Source organism: Pan paniscus, chromosome 5 (genome assembly GCF_029289425.2).
Source record: "Pan paniscus chromosome 5, NHGRI_mPanPan1-v2.0_pri, whole genome shotgun sequence".
Lineage (NCBI taxonomy): Eukaryota > Metazoa > Chordata > Mammalia > Primates > Hominidae > Pan > Pan paniscus.
In genome coordinates this window covers 103003549-103023530 of record NC_073254.2, presented here as the reverse complement: position 1 = coordinate 103023530, position 19982 = coordinate 103003549, and the positions used below count along the sequence as shown (strand labels likewise).

General features: G+C 38.9%; 1 protein-coding gene across 5 annotated transcripts in view; it reads left to right on the top strand.

Annotated features, from left to right (window-relative positions):
* The window catches only part of UBE3D (ubiquitin protein ligase E3D), a 474449-nt gene that overhangs the window by 143357 nt on the left and 311110 nt on the right, over positions 1 to 19982 (top strand). Inside the window, exon 10 of one of the 5 annotated variants that reach the window (XM_034962437.3) lies at positions 10832 to 14117. The exons of the other annotated variants lie outside the window; for them this stretch is intronic. Coding sequence (XP_034818328.1) covers positions 10832 to 10897 — 66 coding nt within the window. The 3' untranslated portion in view covers positions 10898 to 14117. Of the gene's footprint in view, positions 1 to 10831; positions 14118 to 19982 lie in introns of those variants that run through there. 5 annotated transcript variants of the gene reach the window in all.

Genomic DNA, 19982 nt, shown 5'->3' with positions numbered 1-19982 from the left:
AGTCTAGATAAGTAACAGATGTTCCTCTTTTATTTAGTTATTTATTTTCATTATACTTTTAGTTCTGGGTTACATGTGCAGAACGTGCATTTTGTTACATAGGTATACACGTGCCATGGTGGTTTGCTACACCAATCAACCCGTCACCTACATTAGGGATTTCTCCTAATGTTATCCCTCCCCTAGCTCCCCACCCCCACAGGGCCCCAGGCTCTGGTGTGTGATGTTCCCCTCCCTGTGTCCATGTGTTCTCATTGTTCAACTCCCACTTATGAGTGAGAACATGCAGTGTTTGGTTTTCTGATCTTGTGATCGTTTGCTGAGAATGATGGTTTCTAGCTTCATCTGTGTGCCTGCAAAGGACATGAACTCATCCTTTTTTATGGCTGCATAGTATTCCATGGTGTATATGTGCCACATTTTCTTAATCCAGTCTATCATTGATGGACAGTTGGGTTGGTTCCAAGTCTTTGCTATTGTGAATAGTGCTGCAATAAACATACGTGTACGTGTGTCTTTATAGTAACATGATTTATAATCCTTTGGGTATATACCCAGTAATGGGATTGCTGGGTCAAATAGTATTTCTAGTTCTAGATCCTTGAGGAATTGCCACACTGTCTTCCACAATGGTTGAACTAATTTACACTCCCACCAACAGTGTAAAAGCATTCCTATTTCTCCACAACCTCTCCAGCATTTGTTATTTCCTGACTTTTTAATGATTGCCATTCTAACTGGCTTGAGATGGATTCTCATTGTGGTTTTGATTTGCATTTCTCTGATGGCCAGTGATGATGAGCATTTTTTCATATGTCTGTTGGCTGCATAAATGTCTTCTTTTGAGAAGTGTCTGTTCATATCCTTTGCCCATTTTTTGATGGGGTTGTTTCTTGTAAATTTGTTTACCTTCTTTGTAGATTCTGGATATTAGCCCTTTGTCAGATGGATAGATTGCAAAAATTTTCTCCCATTCTGTAGGTTGTCTGTTCACTCTGATGATTGTTTCTTTTACTGTGCAGAAGCTCTTTAGTTTAATTAGATCCCATTTGTCAATCTTGGCTTTTGTTGCCATTGCTTTTGGTGTTTTAGACATGAAGTCTTGGCCCGTGCCTATGTCCTGAATGGTATTGCCCAGGTTTCTTCTAGGATTTTTATGGTCCTAGATCTTACGTTTAAGTCTTTGATCTATCTTGAGTTGATTTTTATGTAAGGTGTAAGGAAGGGGTCCAGTTTCAGTTTTCTGCATATGGCTAGTTAGTTTTCCCAAGACCATTTATTAAATAGGGAAACTTTTCCCCATTGCTTGTGTGTGTCAGGTTTCTGACTTTCCTCTTTTACACTGTCTGTGGGTTTTTAATATCAAGGTTTCAATAGCCCCATAAAATGACTTGGAGAGAGTTTCTCCTTTTTCTGTTTTTGGCAGACTTTATATAAGATTGAAATTACCGGTTTCATAAAATTCATTTGTAAAACTATCTGGGCATGGTGTTTTCTAAGTTGGAAGAATTTTTAGCTGCTGATTCGATGTCTTTAAATGTTTAAGATGATTCAGGCTTTCTATTTATTCTGGAATCAGTTTCAATAATTTCTGTTTTCCTAGGGATTTGTCCATTTCATCTGCATTTTCAGAATTTTCAAAAAAAATTGTTCAGAATATGCCTTTTATGTCTGCTACAACTATTATCTGGTCTTATTCATCTTTCTTCTACTATGTCCAATCTCTTATTTGTCTAACATTAAATTTCTGGTAGCAAGTCTTATATTTTTTCCTTTCTGGATGTACTGTTTGGTTGTTTTTCAAATCTTCCCATAAGTTCTGAAAGTCTCTTGTAGCCTAGGCATACTTTTGCTATTTCTTTTATTTGTTTATACATATTATATATTCTTCCTAGTGAAAATGTCTACAGCTTTGCTGGTCTGGTTGTGTAAGTTGTTTCTGTTGACTTGCTCACATATTGGGTGATTTTATGATGGCAAGCTTATGTTCTCCTTGGGACTTTGGGAGGGTTCTTCAAGGCCTGGATGAAAATATGTTCCTGCATAGAGGACTGTTAGTGAAGCCCCATAAATAGTGTGAAAATTCCAACCCCAAACATGCCCATGAGTGGGCCTGTGATCAGGAATTCTCACAAGTGCCTTTCTCCTCACCCTCCATGCCACGTTCTGAGCTGAGGCTGAGACAGGCAAGTTGCTTCATTCACCATCTGCCTCTAAAAGGTAGATTTTTTTTCTCCAGTTCGTTTACTATGGGCGAGTGGTATGGAGGAAGAAGGAAGGATCTCAGGGGTGTGTGATCCAGTGTGCTATTTTGCATGGCTCCAGGCTTGTCTGCTGACCCTCAGCCTTTCATAGGTTTAAAGCACAAGCACAAGTCTAGACCTTCCAGGATGGGCAGAAGCCTTAGGGAAAATTCTGTCTTCAGCCCTGGCTTACCAAGAGGCTTCAGGAATTTTTCCTACCTCAGAGGATTTGGTTATTCTCCTGATAGCTCAGCTATGTGTTTAAAAGATTTTTTAAAAATATTCAGGGCCAGGTGCTCATGCCTGTAATCCCAGCACTTTGGGAGGCCAAGATGGGCAGACCCCTTGAGCTCAGGATTTCAAGACCAGCCTGGGCAACATGCCAAAACCCAGTCTACTAAAAATATAAAAATTAGTTGGGCATGGTGGTGGGCACCTGTAGCCCCAGCTACTTGGGAGGCTGAGACAGGAGGATCACTTGCACCCTGGCGGTTAAGGTTGCAGTGACCTAAGATTGTGCCACTACACTCCAGCCTGGGTATCCAGCCTGGGCAACACAGCAAGATGCTGTCTCAAAAAAAAAAAAAAAAATCAGCATTTTTAGTTTTCTATACTGAGAGGGCTTCCTCTGACATCAGGCTACCATACTGGAAAAAATGGGAGTTAAATCTTTTCTTCCTTTTTTTTTTGTTTGTTTGTTTGTTTGTTTTCCTAGAAGAGAAGTCGAAGTTGTAAATCTTACGTGGTAACTTCTTTAAACATTACATATATAGGTCAACCTCAATTTTTGAGACCACAGTCAAGAGAAAGGAAATAAGTGAAAAAGTAGCAGTGGCTAACATTTTGGGTTGATTCTTAATAATGTATGGGGCTCTATACCAAGTGCTTTATTAGGAAGATCTCATTTAATCCACCATCAAAATTCTACCATTCCCATAGTAAAGAGGAGGACACCGAAACTTTGGAGAGGTTCATATCACTTGCCCAAGGTCACACAATGAACAGGTAATTCATAATGTTGACCTTGGGTCATCGAGAAAAGAAATCATGCTAGATGGAATCTGTTTATATTTGGTGCATTGTTATTTTAAAAGGCAGCAAAATGTGTAATATATCTTACATTTTCATTTAAATGGTGCTATTATAGATCAGTGTGGTCTTATCATATTAAAAAGATATGTGTATCAAAGGAATGCAGAAGCCAATTTACCTTGTCTCTTACTACTTTGTGTCCTCTAAGAAAAATTACTCTTAAAATACTTCCCAAGGATTTTTCTGGATGTCATATCCCAAAATACATTTGTTAGCCTGGATAAGAAGAGAAACTTTGGCCAAGGACTTTAAAGATTCATTACTAAACATGGATCCCCTTTGTTTCATAATTCATCTCAAACTACTTCTCTCCCACAACTTCAGTCAACTGTGTGGTATTTGGTTATAGTGTTAATAGATACTTCTTCCTATGAAAGTGGTTTCTTAATATGATTTATATATATTTTTTCCATTTGAAGCATAATGTTATAAATCAGACTTGGAAAATGTAACTTTTGTAGTACAGAAATTTCATTCGGTGATACTTGATGTACAGTTTTCTCAAGTAGTGTTTTCAATGAACCTTCTTTTTCTTGTGTGACATTGTTTCCCAATTGCCAGTATTGGGATAGATGTCGAAACCACAATGTCTGTGTGTTCTCAAGCAAGTTCTCATTCTCCTAAAGTAACCAGGTCCATCAGTCCAGGAAAATCAGAAAAAAGATTGCTGGGAAGACACTCCTTGCCCAAATTCAAAAGTAGGCAGTCTCCCTGGTGATTTTACTTCCTCTATGCCATGCTAGTAATTGAACCTTGTGCTGTTACCTCCAGGGTCTCCACTGGCATTCTTATTATCATCTGTCCTTGCATGTCCTGATACTTCTTTTATTATTATTATTATTTTATTTTATTTTATTTTTTGAGACTGAGTCTTGCTGTGTCGCCCAGGCTGGAGTGCAGTGGTGTGATCTTGGCTCACTGCAAGCTCCGCCTCCTGGGTTCACACCACCTCAGCCTCCCAAGTACCTGGGACTACAGGCGCCTGCCACCACGCCCAGCTAATTTTTTTGTATTTTTAGTGCAGACAGGGTTTCACCGTGTTAGCCAGGATGGTCTCGATCTCCTGACCTCGTGATCTGCCTGCCTCAGCCTCTCAAAGTGCTGGGATTACAGGCATGAGCCACCGTGCCTGGCCAGGTCCTGATACTTCTAAGGCCAGCCACTGAAGAAGAGCATGGGTCACCACCACTTGGGAACTTAACCCACCCCTCTTCTTATTAATACTTACATCCCAAGAAGTCTACTTTCTCCTCTTGGGGTGGCCACTTCCCTTGCCTCTGGAAGCTGTGGTCTTAAGGATGGGCAAGGGAGGCCAGGATTCAAAACACTAGGTCTTTTTGCCCTTTCTAAACATGGGGGAAGAGGAAGAAAGTGGACACGCTCATATAATGCTTTTGTGAATGAATCTGTTGCCAAAACACCAGGAGATGGATCTAAGTCCTGCTACTCTCTGCACAGGAGGCCAATCATGGAGATGAGCATTACCAGGGAAGAGGCTTTATTTGGGTGCTGCAGCTGATGGGAGATCAGTCTCAAATCCATCTCCCTGACCGATTAAAACCGGGGGCTTATATATACAGCAGGGAAGAAATGTAACTACATGCAGGTAAAGAGGAATTAGGGAGAAGTGAAGAAATCATGAGAGATGAGGGGGTCTGGCTTCTCATTGTCTGGATCTGGTGAGTTTCAGTTCCTTGATACTATCTAGGAGGCCTGAGGAAGGAACTCAGATAAGACCAATGTAAATTTTAAGACCAGAAGGGTCAATTTCTATGTTTATTTAAAAAGACTGTATATATCAGTTCTATGGGACATTTGGGCCGGTTTCAAATCCATAGCAACAAAGGAGACAGTACACTAGTATTTATCTCAATGATTCATCCTATTACAACAAATTCTATTTTCCATGGTATTTTGATTATTTAAGCTACTAGGAACCTGTCTGGGAAATGCTTTGTTTTGTTTTTCAACTTTGTAAACTCAGATGTGTTCCTTAATACCTGATACCATCATTTTCTCATTTGTAAAATGACTTTAGAAACCTTGTACCTTTATAATAAGTCATACATATGAAGAGCATGAAAAGCTCAGATTGGTGAAGGGTTCATATGACAATGAGATTCAGGAAGTGAAAGGGGGGTTTTTTTTGTTTTTATTTTTGTTTTTTTTTTTTACCCATTATCTTATTTCCCTGATAGAAGGGTAAATGAGAATTTTTCTTTTAGAAATTAAAAGACAACTTGAAGAGAAATATGAAACTATTCCCAAAAACTGAAAAGATAATTCCATTTTCTCCCTGCATCCATTTCAATTCTGTTTGTTTTACCAGAAAGTACATGAGTCCTTGGTTCTTGTCTTACTTGGGAGAAAGAATTTGGCCAAGAGACAAATTTAGCAAAGAAAGCAGAGAATTTATTGAAGGAAAATAAAGAGCAGGGAGTTTATTGAAGGAAAATAAGAGCAGAGAGTTTGTCAAAGGAAGTAGAGTTTAAGAAAGGAGCAGGCTGGTCCGGCTGGAAAACAGCTACAATAGCAGCAAGGGTTAAGCAGTGGCAGAGTTTAGAGAGACAGCACACTCCGAAAGACAAGGCAGAGTGAGCCGCTAGAAAAAGAATGAGCCAGCAGCCCTGAGAGTTCTGCGTTGAGGTTTTTCTTACATCAGACTCTTTAAGTTTGTGCTTCTGTCTTAAGTCTCTGCCTTTGTCTTTGTCTGGTTTCCCACTTCTGCCTTAAGTCTCTGCCTTTCCCCCACCTAGTTCCCATTCCAGGTTTGTGGGATTCTCCCTTACTGTCATTTGATACAGAGGTACAGGCTCAGTGTTGGATATGAATCCTTCCTAATCGTGCTCATTACCATCACCCCAGGGAGGTCTCATAGTGGTTAAATATGTACTTACTGCACCTGCATGCCTCTTAGGAATTTCACCTTTGCCCTCTTTCCTTCCCTATCGGCATGTAGCTAGCTACCTTCTGACAGCTGAACTGCACAGTGAGCAATTACTGGGCATCTTAAGGGATGTCCGAGGGTGTTCCTTCCTGCATACGTATTTTGCCTCCTCTCTGCTCGTATCTAGCATGCATGTTTTGGGTGGTCTCTGGGGTGTGAGATTTTCCAGACCTCCTTTTCTCAGGGGCTTCCCCCTCCTGTTCATGTCTAGCTATCTGCCTGTCCTAACATTTGCGCTAGTCTTGCCTTCCTTCCTTTCTCCTTTCTTCCCTTCCTTCTTTCTTCCCAGTTGACTCCTGTAATCTCTCAGGAGAGTGCAAATTAATTTCATTATGAGAATTTACATCTTTATTTCAATGCTGGGAATATGAATTGGGAAAAAGCTCTCATTTTGAACTGTCATTTTATTTCACATTCTTTAGAAAAGGAGGATAAAGCAGGATTTGGAGGCAGAACCATAGCTTTTCCTTTGGTTTTTTTAAGTGCTCCCAGGTATTCTCCCTCTCTAAAATTATCAGTGTTCGTTTTTAGACACAGTAGGAGAAAGTGGCTTTTAATAACCAGTGTCTGACTTCTTAGGGCAGGAAGCTGGGTAGATTAATTGAAACATTCTAAAACTAAATAAAGGTGGTATCGGGGGTCCAGCTGAGCACACACAGGTGTTACATGCAAGTCCCCCTAGTTTGTTGCCATATCAGAAAGTGATTGTACCTTCAGCTGAAAGCATGAGATCATCCTTAGAACTAGAGATAGATCCCATTTGTATTTGTTTTTCCTGTTTGAAAGTTACACTTGAAATGTACGTAGATGTTATTTGTCTACAGTAATTTTCTGGTAACCATATCGTTAAATCTTTGTCAGATTTGTATTTTCTGCTTTCAGTCAGCAACACAATATTTATTCATTTCAGTACTCACATATCTCAAGTTCAACTCAATATTTCATTTATTGAAGCTAAATAAAATAGCTACATAATTTACCAGTTATTAATGTATTCTGATTGTGCCAGCCTTCAGTGTGAACCTCTGGAAACTAAATAAGATGTGTGACCTATGTTCTTCTATGTTGTCTTACAGCTGCTGTAGTAATAGTAGTTAAGATGTATGAATGTAAGAAGTAGAATATTATTACATACTTAGATGTCAGTAATGTCTAAATACTTCATGGGTCTTGCTATATTTAATAATTGAAAATGACATAGTGGATATTTTGACACAGATGTACAGAATCTCAGAAAAGGCTAGACTTGGGCAGGACTGGGGTATGGGCCTAGAAATTGGACAGGTGTGGTGTGAAATTGCAACCCTTGCACACACTGGCCACAGGACCTCAGGGAAGATGTCTTGTCTGTATAATAAGAATATTACTTACCTTATGGATATTGTAATGATAAAGTCAATGAATATATGACAAGTCCTTGGAATATAATAAATACTAAATAAATGATTATGACTTTTGTCCCTATGACTATGCCATTTCTAATTCTAAACATCTACTTCAATGACTGTTAGAGACCAGGCTCTTATCTCCCAGCCCAGTGCTCTGTTGAACTCTTGTTCAACAAGCTTGTCATATACCTAATATTAGGTATTGTAAAGGATATCAAAGAAGACAATAAGATCAACACTGATATTTGCATCGCTTCCTGCTCTACCTGTTGTCACACATAGCATGACTAACAGCTGCTCAAGTGTCTGTCTCAGTTTCCAGTGAGATCATAAGTTCCTTTTAAAGAGGATTATCATCTTACACTTTTATAAGGTAACTTGCAACACCTGGAACATTACTGGGTGTAAGCCCAGCTGTTCAATGATAGAATATCTTTAAAAATTATAATTCAAAGAGAGCATGTTGACAAGAAGAAATGGTTGCACCTGTGGTGGGCGGGAGAGGTAGAGTTGGACCAGCTGATCTGTCACTACCCCTCCCACCCCAGGGTTCTGCCATCCTTCAGAAACACGTTCAGTGAGGCAGGTGAAAGCTAAATAAGACAAACATACAAAACTTGTTGGCGGGGTGGTCATTTCCCAGTATGGTACTTATTTGTGAAGTCATATATTTAATATTTATACTCGAATTTTGTACAGACTCATACAGGCCCCATCTGTGATCCTGATGTTTATAACGGAATCTGTAAGAGCGATTGCTTGCCAAAATATTCCTGCTAGCTGCTGCTGTTATAACTATTTTTTCTGTGATCTCCTGTAATCTACTTTTGCCATATTATAGCTCAAGGTTAATGCAACACAACATTATTTAGGCTGTGTCTTAGAGGCATGAAGCTCTAATTTTGGCTGAAAATGACCAAATATACTGCTTCCTAAGCTTTATTACTTTTTGCTAGATCTCATTTTTCCCTATCCCAAGTTATAGAACATTCTATAAAACTTAAAACTTTTTCCTTCTAAAAATATGCCCTCAACTCTTTATTGTCTGAAGAAAAAATGGAAGGGAGAGCATTCCACAGGTTATAAAAGAGAAAAAGGTGGGCAATCCACTCAGGGTTTCAGGTACAACTATAGCAACACCCAGACCTTTGGGATGAAGATCATCCTGTGAGAAGCCAGGGAAATGGAAAAAAGTAATTTCCATTATCCTCTCAGGATGAGAGAGGATGGACATAGGTTCTTTTTCATAAGCAGCTTCAGTTCATCGCTCATATTTTCTTACCACCAGCAGGCATTCACAAAGATGTTGGGAAGCAAAAGGTATCGTCTTGATTGCTAAATGGGGAAGTAATAGAACAGCAGTAGATAAGGGGCTCTTTGCAGAATGCTATAAATTATTTTTTCAAAAATGAGTGTGGAGGTCACAGCTTTGTTAATATTGTATAGGATACAGTCTAACAAGGATATCAGTTCTCCTACTCCTGGCAGCAGAAGCCTTTCCTTCAGCTAATGGAGCAGAACACTAATTTGGAAAGCAGAGAGAAAGTAAAGCTGCCCTGCTTGATGCCGAGGTGCCACAGTAGAGTCCACTTTTCCAGCCAACTTCTCCCTACCCCATGTCGTCTGTGTCTGCACTGGACACATTTCCACTTGTGGCACCTTGGAAACCACTGGTCTAATTGCTCTGGTCTCTACCCAATCCACTGCATTTCACTTGGTTTTGTTCACTGACACCTTTAAGAATCTGACAAAAGCTTTGGGTCCTATTCCTTTAAAAAAGTGCATCTGCTTGAAATTTTCTGTGCTATTTCAAAGCATTCATGGACTGCTCCACCATCACCAAGGCACATAAATTCCTCAGACCTAAGCCCTTTCTAAAAGTCAGACTGCATCTTTTTCACACTAAACAAAATAAAAATAAACAAAAACAAAATATAACTCTAACCACCTAAACACACTATACCTTCATCATTTTAAATTAGTTTTGGAGGAAACTGAAAGAAATCTAGGTTCTGGTTTTAGCTCTGCAGCTAGTAGCTGGATTGCCTTCAGCAAGTCATGTAAGACATTTTTGGGCCTCAGTGTCTCTGTCTCTTAAACTCTAGCATTCTGTATTCAGCTGTAGTCTTCTGTAATTCTGTGAGCCAAAGTGAGAAGTCAGTAGTCCTCTCTATGACCAACCATATGCTGTTTGCATCCATTTATTCATTTTTAGCTTATGAGGGAATGGCCTTTCCTTTCACTCAGGCTAGATGTGAATGTTGTAGTTGATAAGCAGGTCAATATTGACATACTTATATGTAAAAAGACACTTTCTGCTGTTAAGTTTGAATCATTAAGTTCTGGGCTTGTTTTGTTTTGTTTTATTTTGTTTTGATCCAGCTATCCAGTCCTCTTCCTCACATTTCCATCACCTCCATCCCCAAGCAAAAAGTAAACTGATTTATCACCTTCCCTTCCCTTGACTCATTTAAAGTAATACACTAATGCCCTGAGTTAAACTGTATCTAAATAAGTTTGGATGATAGAGGAAAAGATAATGGTGACAGGTAAGGCCCAGTGAATGGGATGCTAATGTAAAGGGGCATCTATGGAGATAATGAATAAGTGGGTCATGGGTAAATGAAGTAGGAGCACAACTCAAGAGAGAAGAAGGGTTGGGTTAGACATGTGCTACACTTCTTTTACAACCTAGTTATCCTCAGCCTACTTGAAATTAACCCTGTCATTTCTGAGAAAAAAGAATTCTTTGCCTGGGGCAGTTATTTCTCCCAGGCTCTAAAACCCAGCCATAATAATGCTGCTGCTAAAATTATAATTTATTGGACGTCAACCTTGCAACAGTACAGTGATAGAAACTTTGTGGATTTTAATTCACTTAGTGATTATAACCACCCTTTGGTACTTGGGCAGCTATTTCTGTTTTTCACATGAGGAAACTGAGGCTTAGAGAAGCTAAGTCAAAGCCATATTGGCCTCAAACCACAGAGCGAGAATCTAAGCACAGGTTATTTGATTCTAAAGCCTCTTTTTCCCCACTGGATTGCATAGCCACTGGGCTTTCAGTTAATAACTAGTGAAACAGTCCTGTAAAACTGTCCACCTTAGTGAATCTGCCTGCAGGTAGGTTTATTGTTACTGTGGCTCCTCATCTTTTGCAGGTGAATACCATGTATGAGATCATTTTGGAGGAGAGTGGCATACCTACAATAGAGAATAACCACTGACAAGATTCTCAAGATTTAAAAAAAAGGTTGTTTGTTGTTTTATTTTGATTTGCTTTTTATTGCCTGACACATTGGAGGAACCCAATGAATACATCCAGAGGATGACTACATGGATGTATGAGTGAATGAAAGGCAGTTTATTCTACAAGGTTTAAATGAACTAATTTTGCAATAGCAAATACAGAAAGCAAAATTTTAGCATTATACCCTGGTATGACTTTATTTCTATATTTCAGGAACAAAACATCATATAACTTTGCACATAACTCTTTGAAGCTCTTGATAGGTTTTTTATATTCCGCTTCCCAAATCCTTCTGTGTAGTTATAAGTCGAAAGTAGAGTATTACACCACTTTCATTGGAAAAAAGACTAATTTTACATTGTAATGATTGTACCTGTTCTGTGACAAAGCCTTGATTAAAAAAAAAATCCAAAAATTCCAGTTTAATAGCTCAAAGAAAGAAGATTGTCTCTAGGAGAACTGGGACACAGTTTTACAGTTTACTCATTGTAAAATTGGCCTTCAGTGTGCTAAAATGGAAAAAAGGATGAATGCAGAAGAAAAAAAGCATAGAATAACTGACTAAGCTCGAAGGTCATTAATGACAGAGGAGTAAAAATGATAAAGTGAACATAGAAAATCATATTCTGTGAAAAATGAAATAGAATTGCTCTTAGCAAGAAAAAAAAAAGCATGGAAGAAATCTTTTTAGTACATTTGAGGGAAGGGAGGAAGGACTGTGTGCCCAAATGAGTAGCTCTGTTGGAGCCAAAGAATGGGTTCTAATCCTTATCAGAACTTCAGAACAAATTTCTTAAAAATGTAGGTCAATAAGAGCTTATAGTTAGGAGAGAAGCCTGGTTTCCTGCAGACATGTTTTCTGTTCCCCAGGAAGAAAGTCCAGTGTCAGTCAGCCTGTGAATCCAAATGTGTGATTCTAAGGAGGTACAGCATTAGTTAGAGCAGCTGCTAGCACAGGAAGAGTATCCAGCCTTTCTGACCGATGACAGGAGAAAGCTTTAAGCAGGGTACATAATCAGCTCCTCCCATGACTTCTCCTGAGATTATAAAATTATCAGTGTAAATGTGGTGATCCCCCGTCCTAATCCTGTACATCCCCTTTTTCTACCCCCTCACCTTCATTGGGGAAAACTATTCATTATTTAGAAGGCAGCAGCACTAGTGAAATGCACAAAACTCAGATCATTGTTGAAAGAGCTGATCAATGTGTTTAAATGAAAGTCTCGAAAGAAATAAAATCTGTCTCACATGTGGCCCATGTGCTGAGTTTAAAAGGTTGCTATGGGAAACTCTCAGCTAACCTTTAGCCTCTGTGACTATATATTGCCTAGCTCAGACTTGTGAGAAGTATTCTAATTTATAAGTTTTATTTTCATGTAATTAGAAAAACAACAAAAACCAGTTATTGTCTCAAATGTTTGGGCCCTTGTTATTCCATTTAGAAGCAGTATATTGGTAATGAAGCTTTTTGCTGTGTCCCCAAATACTGCATTTCAAAACTTCAATTCTGGTCCTTTACCATGTAGGAAGATGATTGGAGAGTACACAATGAACTGATGATCAAGTCTTGCATTAAGGTAATAAATGAAAAGACTGTCACAAAATCTATTCATGTCCCCCCTGAGTTTTTTGTTTTTTTTTTTTTTTTTTTTGCCAAAATGTTCTTGCTGTGACCTACTTCTACAGATAAGAAAAATGATTTTTCCATCCTTCTATGACATTATGGCTATAGTGAACTGTTCCCAAGTGTCTTGGTGTAGGTGGCCTTGTGAGGATAAGAATTAATTATTTTTAGACTGCTGATGCATCACCTCTGTGGTGTCTATATTTGTCTTCTAAGAATGCATCATCACTCTCTAATTATAGGTGATCTGGTGGGATTAGATCTTTTGAGTTAAACAGACTAGGATGACACAAAATATGCATGGAAAGTAAACATTTGAAAAATTGGTGAGCCACAGTGATTGTTAAGATCCCAACTATACTGCAGTGTTCAGAATAACACTCAGAACAATCTTCACATTGTCAGTGTCACCACCTGCCTAATTCGTACATTTTAAATCACTTGCCAATTGAGTTTATTTTTATGTTTTCAACTTGAAAATGTATCACCTAATTCTAATTCTTGGACTCTTGCAATGTTACCCCAACAGCTTTTGGGAAAGAAAGAAAAGAAATAGGAAATCACCATGGAGCCTCTGGAATGCTGCTCTGTGACAGCCATCTCTGCAGAACCAGGAGAGCAGTGAGGGCTGTGGCACCTTGGTCTCAACTTTGAGGCTTGTGAGGCAGTACAGAGCAGAGCTCTGAGCAAAGTTTTAAAGAGCAGATCATTTTCTGGGCAGGATGTTTTGCCAAGTAATGTGGAAGTAATAGAGTACTGGGGTTGAAAATAACAAATCTCCCAGTCTCTTTTCAGCTCCATCCTATAAAAGGTTATTTTCTCTGATGTTGATGCAGAAAAGTAATAAACCTAGATTCTAGTTATATAATTAATTTGTCCAATCATTCATTCAGGCAACAAATATTTACTGAAAACCTTCTGTGTACAAGACCTCATAGAGAGATATACAGAGATTTAGATAAGATGTGCTTCCACATGAATGGTCCTTTTGCAGGCAGGAGTGGATACGCAAGGGTTTTGTTGGGAAATCTAAAGCACAAAGTGTCGTCAGGAAGAGGCATTTGGTTCCCTACTCAGTGTCTGTGTGTGTGGACTGTGTCACAGGCAAAGTGTGGGAATTTAAAATCACCAGTGCTTTTCCTCTTTTCTTGAATCCCAGTCTAAGAAGTAGCTTTCGGGAATCACAAATTCAAGTGTTTAATCGATGATGAACATAAAGCTGGAGCATTTGAACACATTGAGGGTAGTGACCAAAGTGCAAGGGTGCCTTTCTTGTCCCCCAAGATCACTTCTAAAACTCAGTGCCATTTTAAACAGTGAAGTTGGGAGGAAGGGGAAGGATCGCATCCAATTTCATTCCCCTACTGTGCAGCAGATGTGCCCACAGGAACAACTGCACAGTGCGATGTTGTCAGGTTTCCAAAAGAATTTAGCTAATGGGCTTCATTGCTCATAGACCTCGAATCCCAGAGAATCAACATGAAGGTGACAGACAAGTACAAAACTTGAAGCTTCTAAGAGTGAGTAAGTGATGAAGTTTTTGTGAGCAGCTTTTCCAACCTGAGAGTTCTAATTTGCCCCACCCAAAATTTGAAGCAGCTACCCTTGCACAAAGGGAAAGAAAGCAGATGTGAATGCTTATGTTAAAAGTCAGCTAATTTAAACCTAAGGAAAAAATTCTTAGCTGCAGAGAGGGCCAGAATATTGAAGGAGCTCTGCAGCATCTCCTCTCGAGGCATTTCTGAATAATATCTGTCTGGAATGGCTTAGCTGTACAGGTAATGGGAAAAGCTGACTCAGGGCTGCCTCCAGGCTTAGCAGAGAATATATTCTGGGTACCATTGTAAGTATTAGGGAAGGCCTGAAAATCACTGGCAGAAAGGCTAATGTTATACAGTTCAGATTCCCCCAAGGAAGAAAATGTTTATGCAATTCAACTTTGGTAACCTGAGTTGTAAGCTACTTGTTTTCTGCAAACATCAGAGTTAATAGTACCGGTACCCTAAACTACTAGTTCACGGCATATTTTTGGATCCATTTTTCTTTCCACTGAAGAACAACTTTTAACTTCGTATCAGGAATGTTCTGTTAGATTCAGAGAGAACCACAGAAGTCCGTTGCCAGTTTGTTACTGTGACCTGTGGGACAGGGGTAACCCCTTCAGAAGTCCTCACCCACCTGCACACTTGCCACACTCCCTGTGACTACTTCAGACTGCATTAATTGATTGAGCACAGAGCCATGGGGCCAGGAAAAGTGTGGCACTACAGAGAGGGGCGAGTGAAATGCTGAGGCTTCCTGGGAAACCTGGACTGACTCACCTGCAGCCTGAGCCAGGCCCTGCTCCAGTCCCACACTGCTTTATGACCCCAGGACTGTCTCTGTGCCCTGGCTGTATAAATATCTCCCTGAGGCCTTCAGGAAGTTTCAAGTAGCATAGTACGTGAGTAAGTTATGCAGTGGAGGAAGGGAAGAAAGGAAGAGTGTATTTGAAAGGAGAGCTGTTGACAAGAAGTCCTATACCCCATCCATCTTTCTCCTAATATTTTTTAATAAACATGTATTAAGCACAGTTTGTATATGTAATGCATTTATTGAGCAGTCGAACTCATAGGATTGAAATATGAAATTTTTTCCCCCAATCTTCAACCACATTTTGGAGTTAGGAAAGGTGTTGCTGAGTTTCTTTTTGTTTTATTTCTTATTTTCGTATTTCAGTAGCTGTAGAGGTACAAGTGGTTTTTGGTTACAAGGATGAATTGTATAGTGGTGAAGTCCAGCCATTAGTGTCACCCAAATAGTGTACATTGTACCCAACTATTGACATTTTAAGATGGATTTTTTTTTATTGTAGAGAGCTGTCCTGTTCATCCCGGGCCTCTACCTACCAGATGCCAGTAGCATTCCCCTAGTTATGACAACCAAAAATGTCTCCACGCATTGCCAAATGTCCCCTGGTTGAGAACCACTAATACACACCCATGTAACCATTATCCAAAAAGAAGATTTAGATCATATCCATTTCCCATAAAGTTCCCTTCAGGTGTCTTGCAGTTAATCGTTCCTCTTTGAAAACTATTGTCTCTATTTTCTATCATCTTAGATTCATTTTGTCTATATTTGCACTTTGTATAAATTGAATCATACTGTATGTACTCTTTTTTGTCTCGACCTCCCACTTAACATAATGTTTTTGCAATTTATCCCTATTATTGCATTTATCAGTAGTTCATTCTTTTTTGTTGCAGAGAAGTATTTCACTGAATAAATATGCCACAATTTGTTCATCAGTTCTCCTGTTAATGGGCACTTAGGTTGTTTCCTATTGGGGGCTGTTTTGAATAAGGCTGCTGTAAATATTCTGGTAAAATCTTTTTGTGGACCTGTTTTCATCTCTCTCAGGTACATATCTAGGAATGGAATTGCTGGGTTGTAGGATAGATGTGTATTTAACTTCTAATAAACTGCTAAACACTTTTGCAAAGTGCATGTGCCATTTTACACTCCCAGCAACCATGTCTGAGAGCTCCGGCTGTTCCGTGTCTTCATCAGTGACATCATTTGGTGATGCCAATCTTTTATTTAACTATTCTGGGTATCATTATGATTTTCGTTTGTATTTCCCTAACAACCAATGATATGAGCACCTTTTCATGTGCTTTATCTTCTCTTGTGAAGGATCTGTTTTAAGGCTTTTTGTCATTGATTTTAGGAGTCCTGTTCCCCTCCTACGTCCCCCACCACTACCCGTAATTGGTTTGAGTTTTACAGGAAACTCAGGGACTGAGAAACCTTTGGCCATCTGAATAAATTTGATCTAAACTATAAAAACCACTGTGAAACATGCCTTCTGGATTTTGTTTGTTTGTTTCCATTTCCAAACATCCTGTGAGTTTAGAGAGTATTTTCCTTAGAGGTTAGAAATAATCCTCCTAATTAGCCAGACAGGTATGCGGAACTACTTTAATTTTCTATGGCATAGCCTTCCAGTGCTTACAGCCCCTACACAGCAACAGCCCGACCTCATCCTTCCGCAGTTTTGACAAGCAAATTAACAGCAGGAACCTGTCCCCACATAAGGCAGTGAGTCACTTTTATAATTCCATGCCCAAGGGAGTTTTGTGGTGAGACTTTTTCTGGAAGCAGTTATTTCTTACTCCTCCCTCCATTTTTCTTTTACCCATACAGGAATGTCTTTACCTAGTTTAAAAAGAATTAAGTTCTCTATCTAGAAAGATCCTTTTTTCCATTCCTATTTTCTGATAATAAAGCTTAGCTGTTTCCTTTTAATTACAGTGGAAAAGGGAGGGACTCATGAACTTTCTTTTGTTTTAGTTTGTCCGATAAAATGACTCGACTGTTAAGATGGTTTTAAGATAGTATTTTCTAGCCTGTCCTACTTAGCTAACCAGATAGAAAGATTCATCTCTGAGTAGTTTAGGACCTTGTTTCTAAATAGGATACAAGGACACTTGAAGCAGGGTGTTTTCTTGCTGCACTTTGAAAAGGGAAGGCAGTGGCCTGCAGAAGGGGAGTGGCTTGTCTTATGTGTATACATGAGGTTAAGTGTTCAAAGTGCTTTGTAAGCAGTAAGGCAATCTCCAGATGTGGTGGCTAAGTACCATTCCCCACTAAAAGGAACCATGTTTCTTGGGAAAATGGCTGATTCTATGTCTGAGATAAGAAATGTACAAGACAAGACTGAGTTCTGTCTTACCATAAGTGAGGGAAAAAGTAATCAAATTATTATAAACTACTAGGATCATGTCAAAAGGACTTAGGCTCTAAGTTGAAGAGGTTTTTACTGACAAAGATGGGCAGGTTTGAGTATCAGTGAGAATGACTGCAGTGGATTAAAGCATATCAAATATATTTCAAATCCATGAATTCATAAGGACACTAAAAGCATAAAAGTGGTCACATTTCAGTCTTTGGAAAACTCTGCAGAACAAAAAGCCTGATTTCTTTGAAACACAAATTGCAAATGGAGAAAAAGGGAAGGAAGAGGGACCTATTAATTAAAAGCAATGTAAAAGACTTATTAGTTGTAATACGTGGACCACATTTGGATTCTGATTTGAACAAACGCCAACTGTTAAAAAAAAATGTATGAGCTAGTTGGGGAAATTTGGTCACTGACAGGATATTTGGTTATATTAAGGAATTATTGATATTTTAAATGTGATCATGGCATTGTGGTTTTATTTTTATAGTAGTCTTTCTCTTTTAAAGATATATATTGAATTATATGTGAAGTAATAGGACTGGGATTTGCTTCAGAAGAGGTCTGTGGCAGGGATTTGGATGAAACCAATGGCCGTGAGCTCATAATCATTGTTTCTGGGTAATAAATATATGTTGATTTGTTGTATCTTTACTAGAGAATATATTAATATTTGAAATTTTTCATAAGCTAAAAAAAACCAGTTAAGTACACTACAGATTGTTACTGTTAAGGGTTTATGGAGAACAAAAGCAGATGTTTGAACAGGGAGGGAGGACTGCTGGGATGACTAGACTTGAGTAAGGAGCTGTGTCTTGCGGGCCTTGTTTGTTGGTATGTTGCAGTGAAAAAATTAGTATCCACTGATCTAACCTGCCCCAAACATTTTTCTCTCTAGCTTTTGATTTAAGTGAAAAATGTGTGGCTCTTCCTTCCACTTGAACATTTAGAGGCCACTGTAGGGTATTAATTGGCCTAATTTCAGTATTGTTTTGTGTGAGATATTAGGGAGGCCCTAGGAGAGGGAGAAAGACAGGGTAACGGCTGGTCATTGGTACAGACAGAACAGACAACATTTATCGATTAAGTTTGTGGCTGTATATGGGCATGATTTGTGGTGCCCCAAAATAATTACAATAGTAACATCAGTGATCACTGATCATAGATCACTGTAACAGGTATAATATTAATGGAAAAGTTCAAAATATTGAGAGAATTACCAAAATGTGATGCAGAAAAATGAAGTGAGCACATGTTGTTGGAAAAATGGGGGCCAGTAGACTTGCTTAATGCAGGGTTACTGCAAACCTTCAATTTGTAAAAAATGCTGTATCTGCAAAGTACAATAAAGTAAAGCAGAATAAGTGAGATGTGCCTGTATTAGTAAAGGACTATTCAGCCAAATAGTTTCATATATTAAAGGTCCATGGCTTAATCATTAATCCTGGATTCAGAGTTGAATTTCTCAGGAGTGGATTATGTCAGCAATCCAGGATGTGCTGGTTTGAATCCCTAGGAGTGTTGCCCATTACAAACCTTTAGATGCCCCCTACACAATCCAGCCAGTGGCCTCTGGGCTTCAAGTTATTTTTCAAGGACCAGGTGATATTTTACACTAAGCAACCTACATTCTTATATTTGAAAATGCTATAGGTTTATAGTTTCTTCTTCAGATGCAATATCTGCAATTTCAGTGACTGTCACTTGTAGATGTTTTGTTACTTAGGGTAACATAGGAAAAAAAGCCTTATTTAAGCCTTGGATATTTATATACATATTTAGCCATTTATGCTTCTCCTTTAAAAATAAACAATTAAACATGAATTTGTTCATTAGCAGCAGACAGCAAAAGAGATGCATCTGCAGCAATATTTAAAAGAAACACTTAGGTTTAGTATAATAATATTAAGCTCTTCCATTTATCGAAGGCCTCATCTGTGCCATGGCCTGCCAGGCCATTTATGTCCTTTATTGCTAATCCCCACAACCACTGGTGGGCAGAACTGGAGGGAGCTAAGGCTCCAAGAGGTCATTCAGCTAGTAAATGTCAGGGAGGCATTCAATCTCAGCTCTCCCAAGAGCCTGTATTTTTCTGCTCTCCCACCACCTCTAGCAGTGTACAAACTGCTGCCTTCTTACACTAATCTGTTTTTACTTCTCTCTGTGTAATGTACAGTAGTCCTCGTTTAACGTGGTTGATAGGTTCTTGGAAACTGTGACTTTAAGTAAAATGACATTTGGCAGGTTCTTGAATAATATTGTTTCCTTCAATGTCATTTCATTATAACTTTGATGATAAAAAATTGGTTCATTATGCTTCGTTTCACTTAAAGTCACAGTTTCCAAAAACCTATCAATAACATTAACTGGGGACTTACTGTACTTTATCTCCAATTCTCCAGTCTTTTCATATCAATTAGAATTCACCTTTCTGCACCTTCCTGGTAGCCACCTGAGACTTCCAGCTTCTCATGGAGAATCTACCGCTTTGAATGCTGAGAGTCTTTTTCTGGTCCCATACCCTACACTGTCCTTGACCTGGAAAAGTTCAGTGAACAGTTCTGTATAAAAGAACGCCCTTTGCCTTCCATGTGGCTAAAAGTAAAAAACCCAAGGCTTCTGGTGAAACATCACATAGCATCCTCTTCAGCTTTTCAGCTTGTTCCCCTCTGTGGTATGACCGTTTATAAACTCCTCATAAGCCATTATTTACCC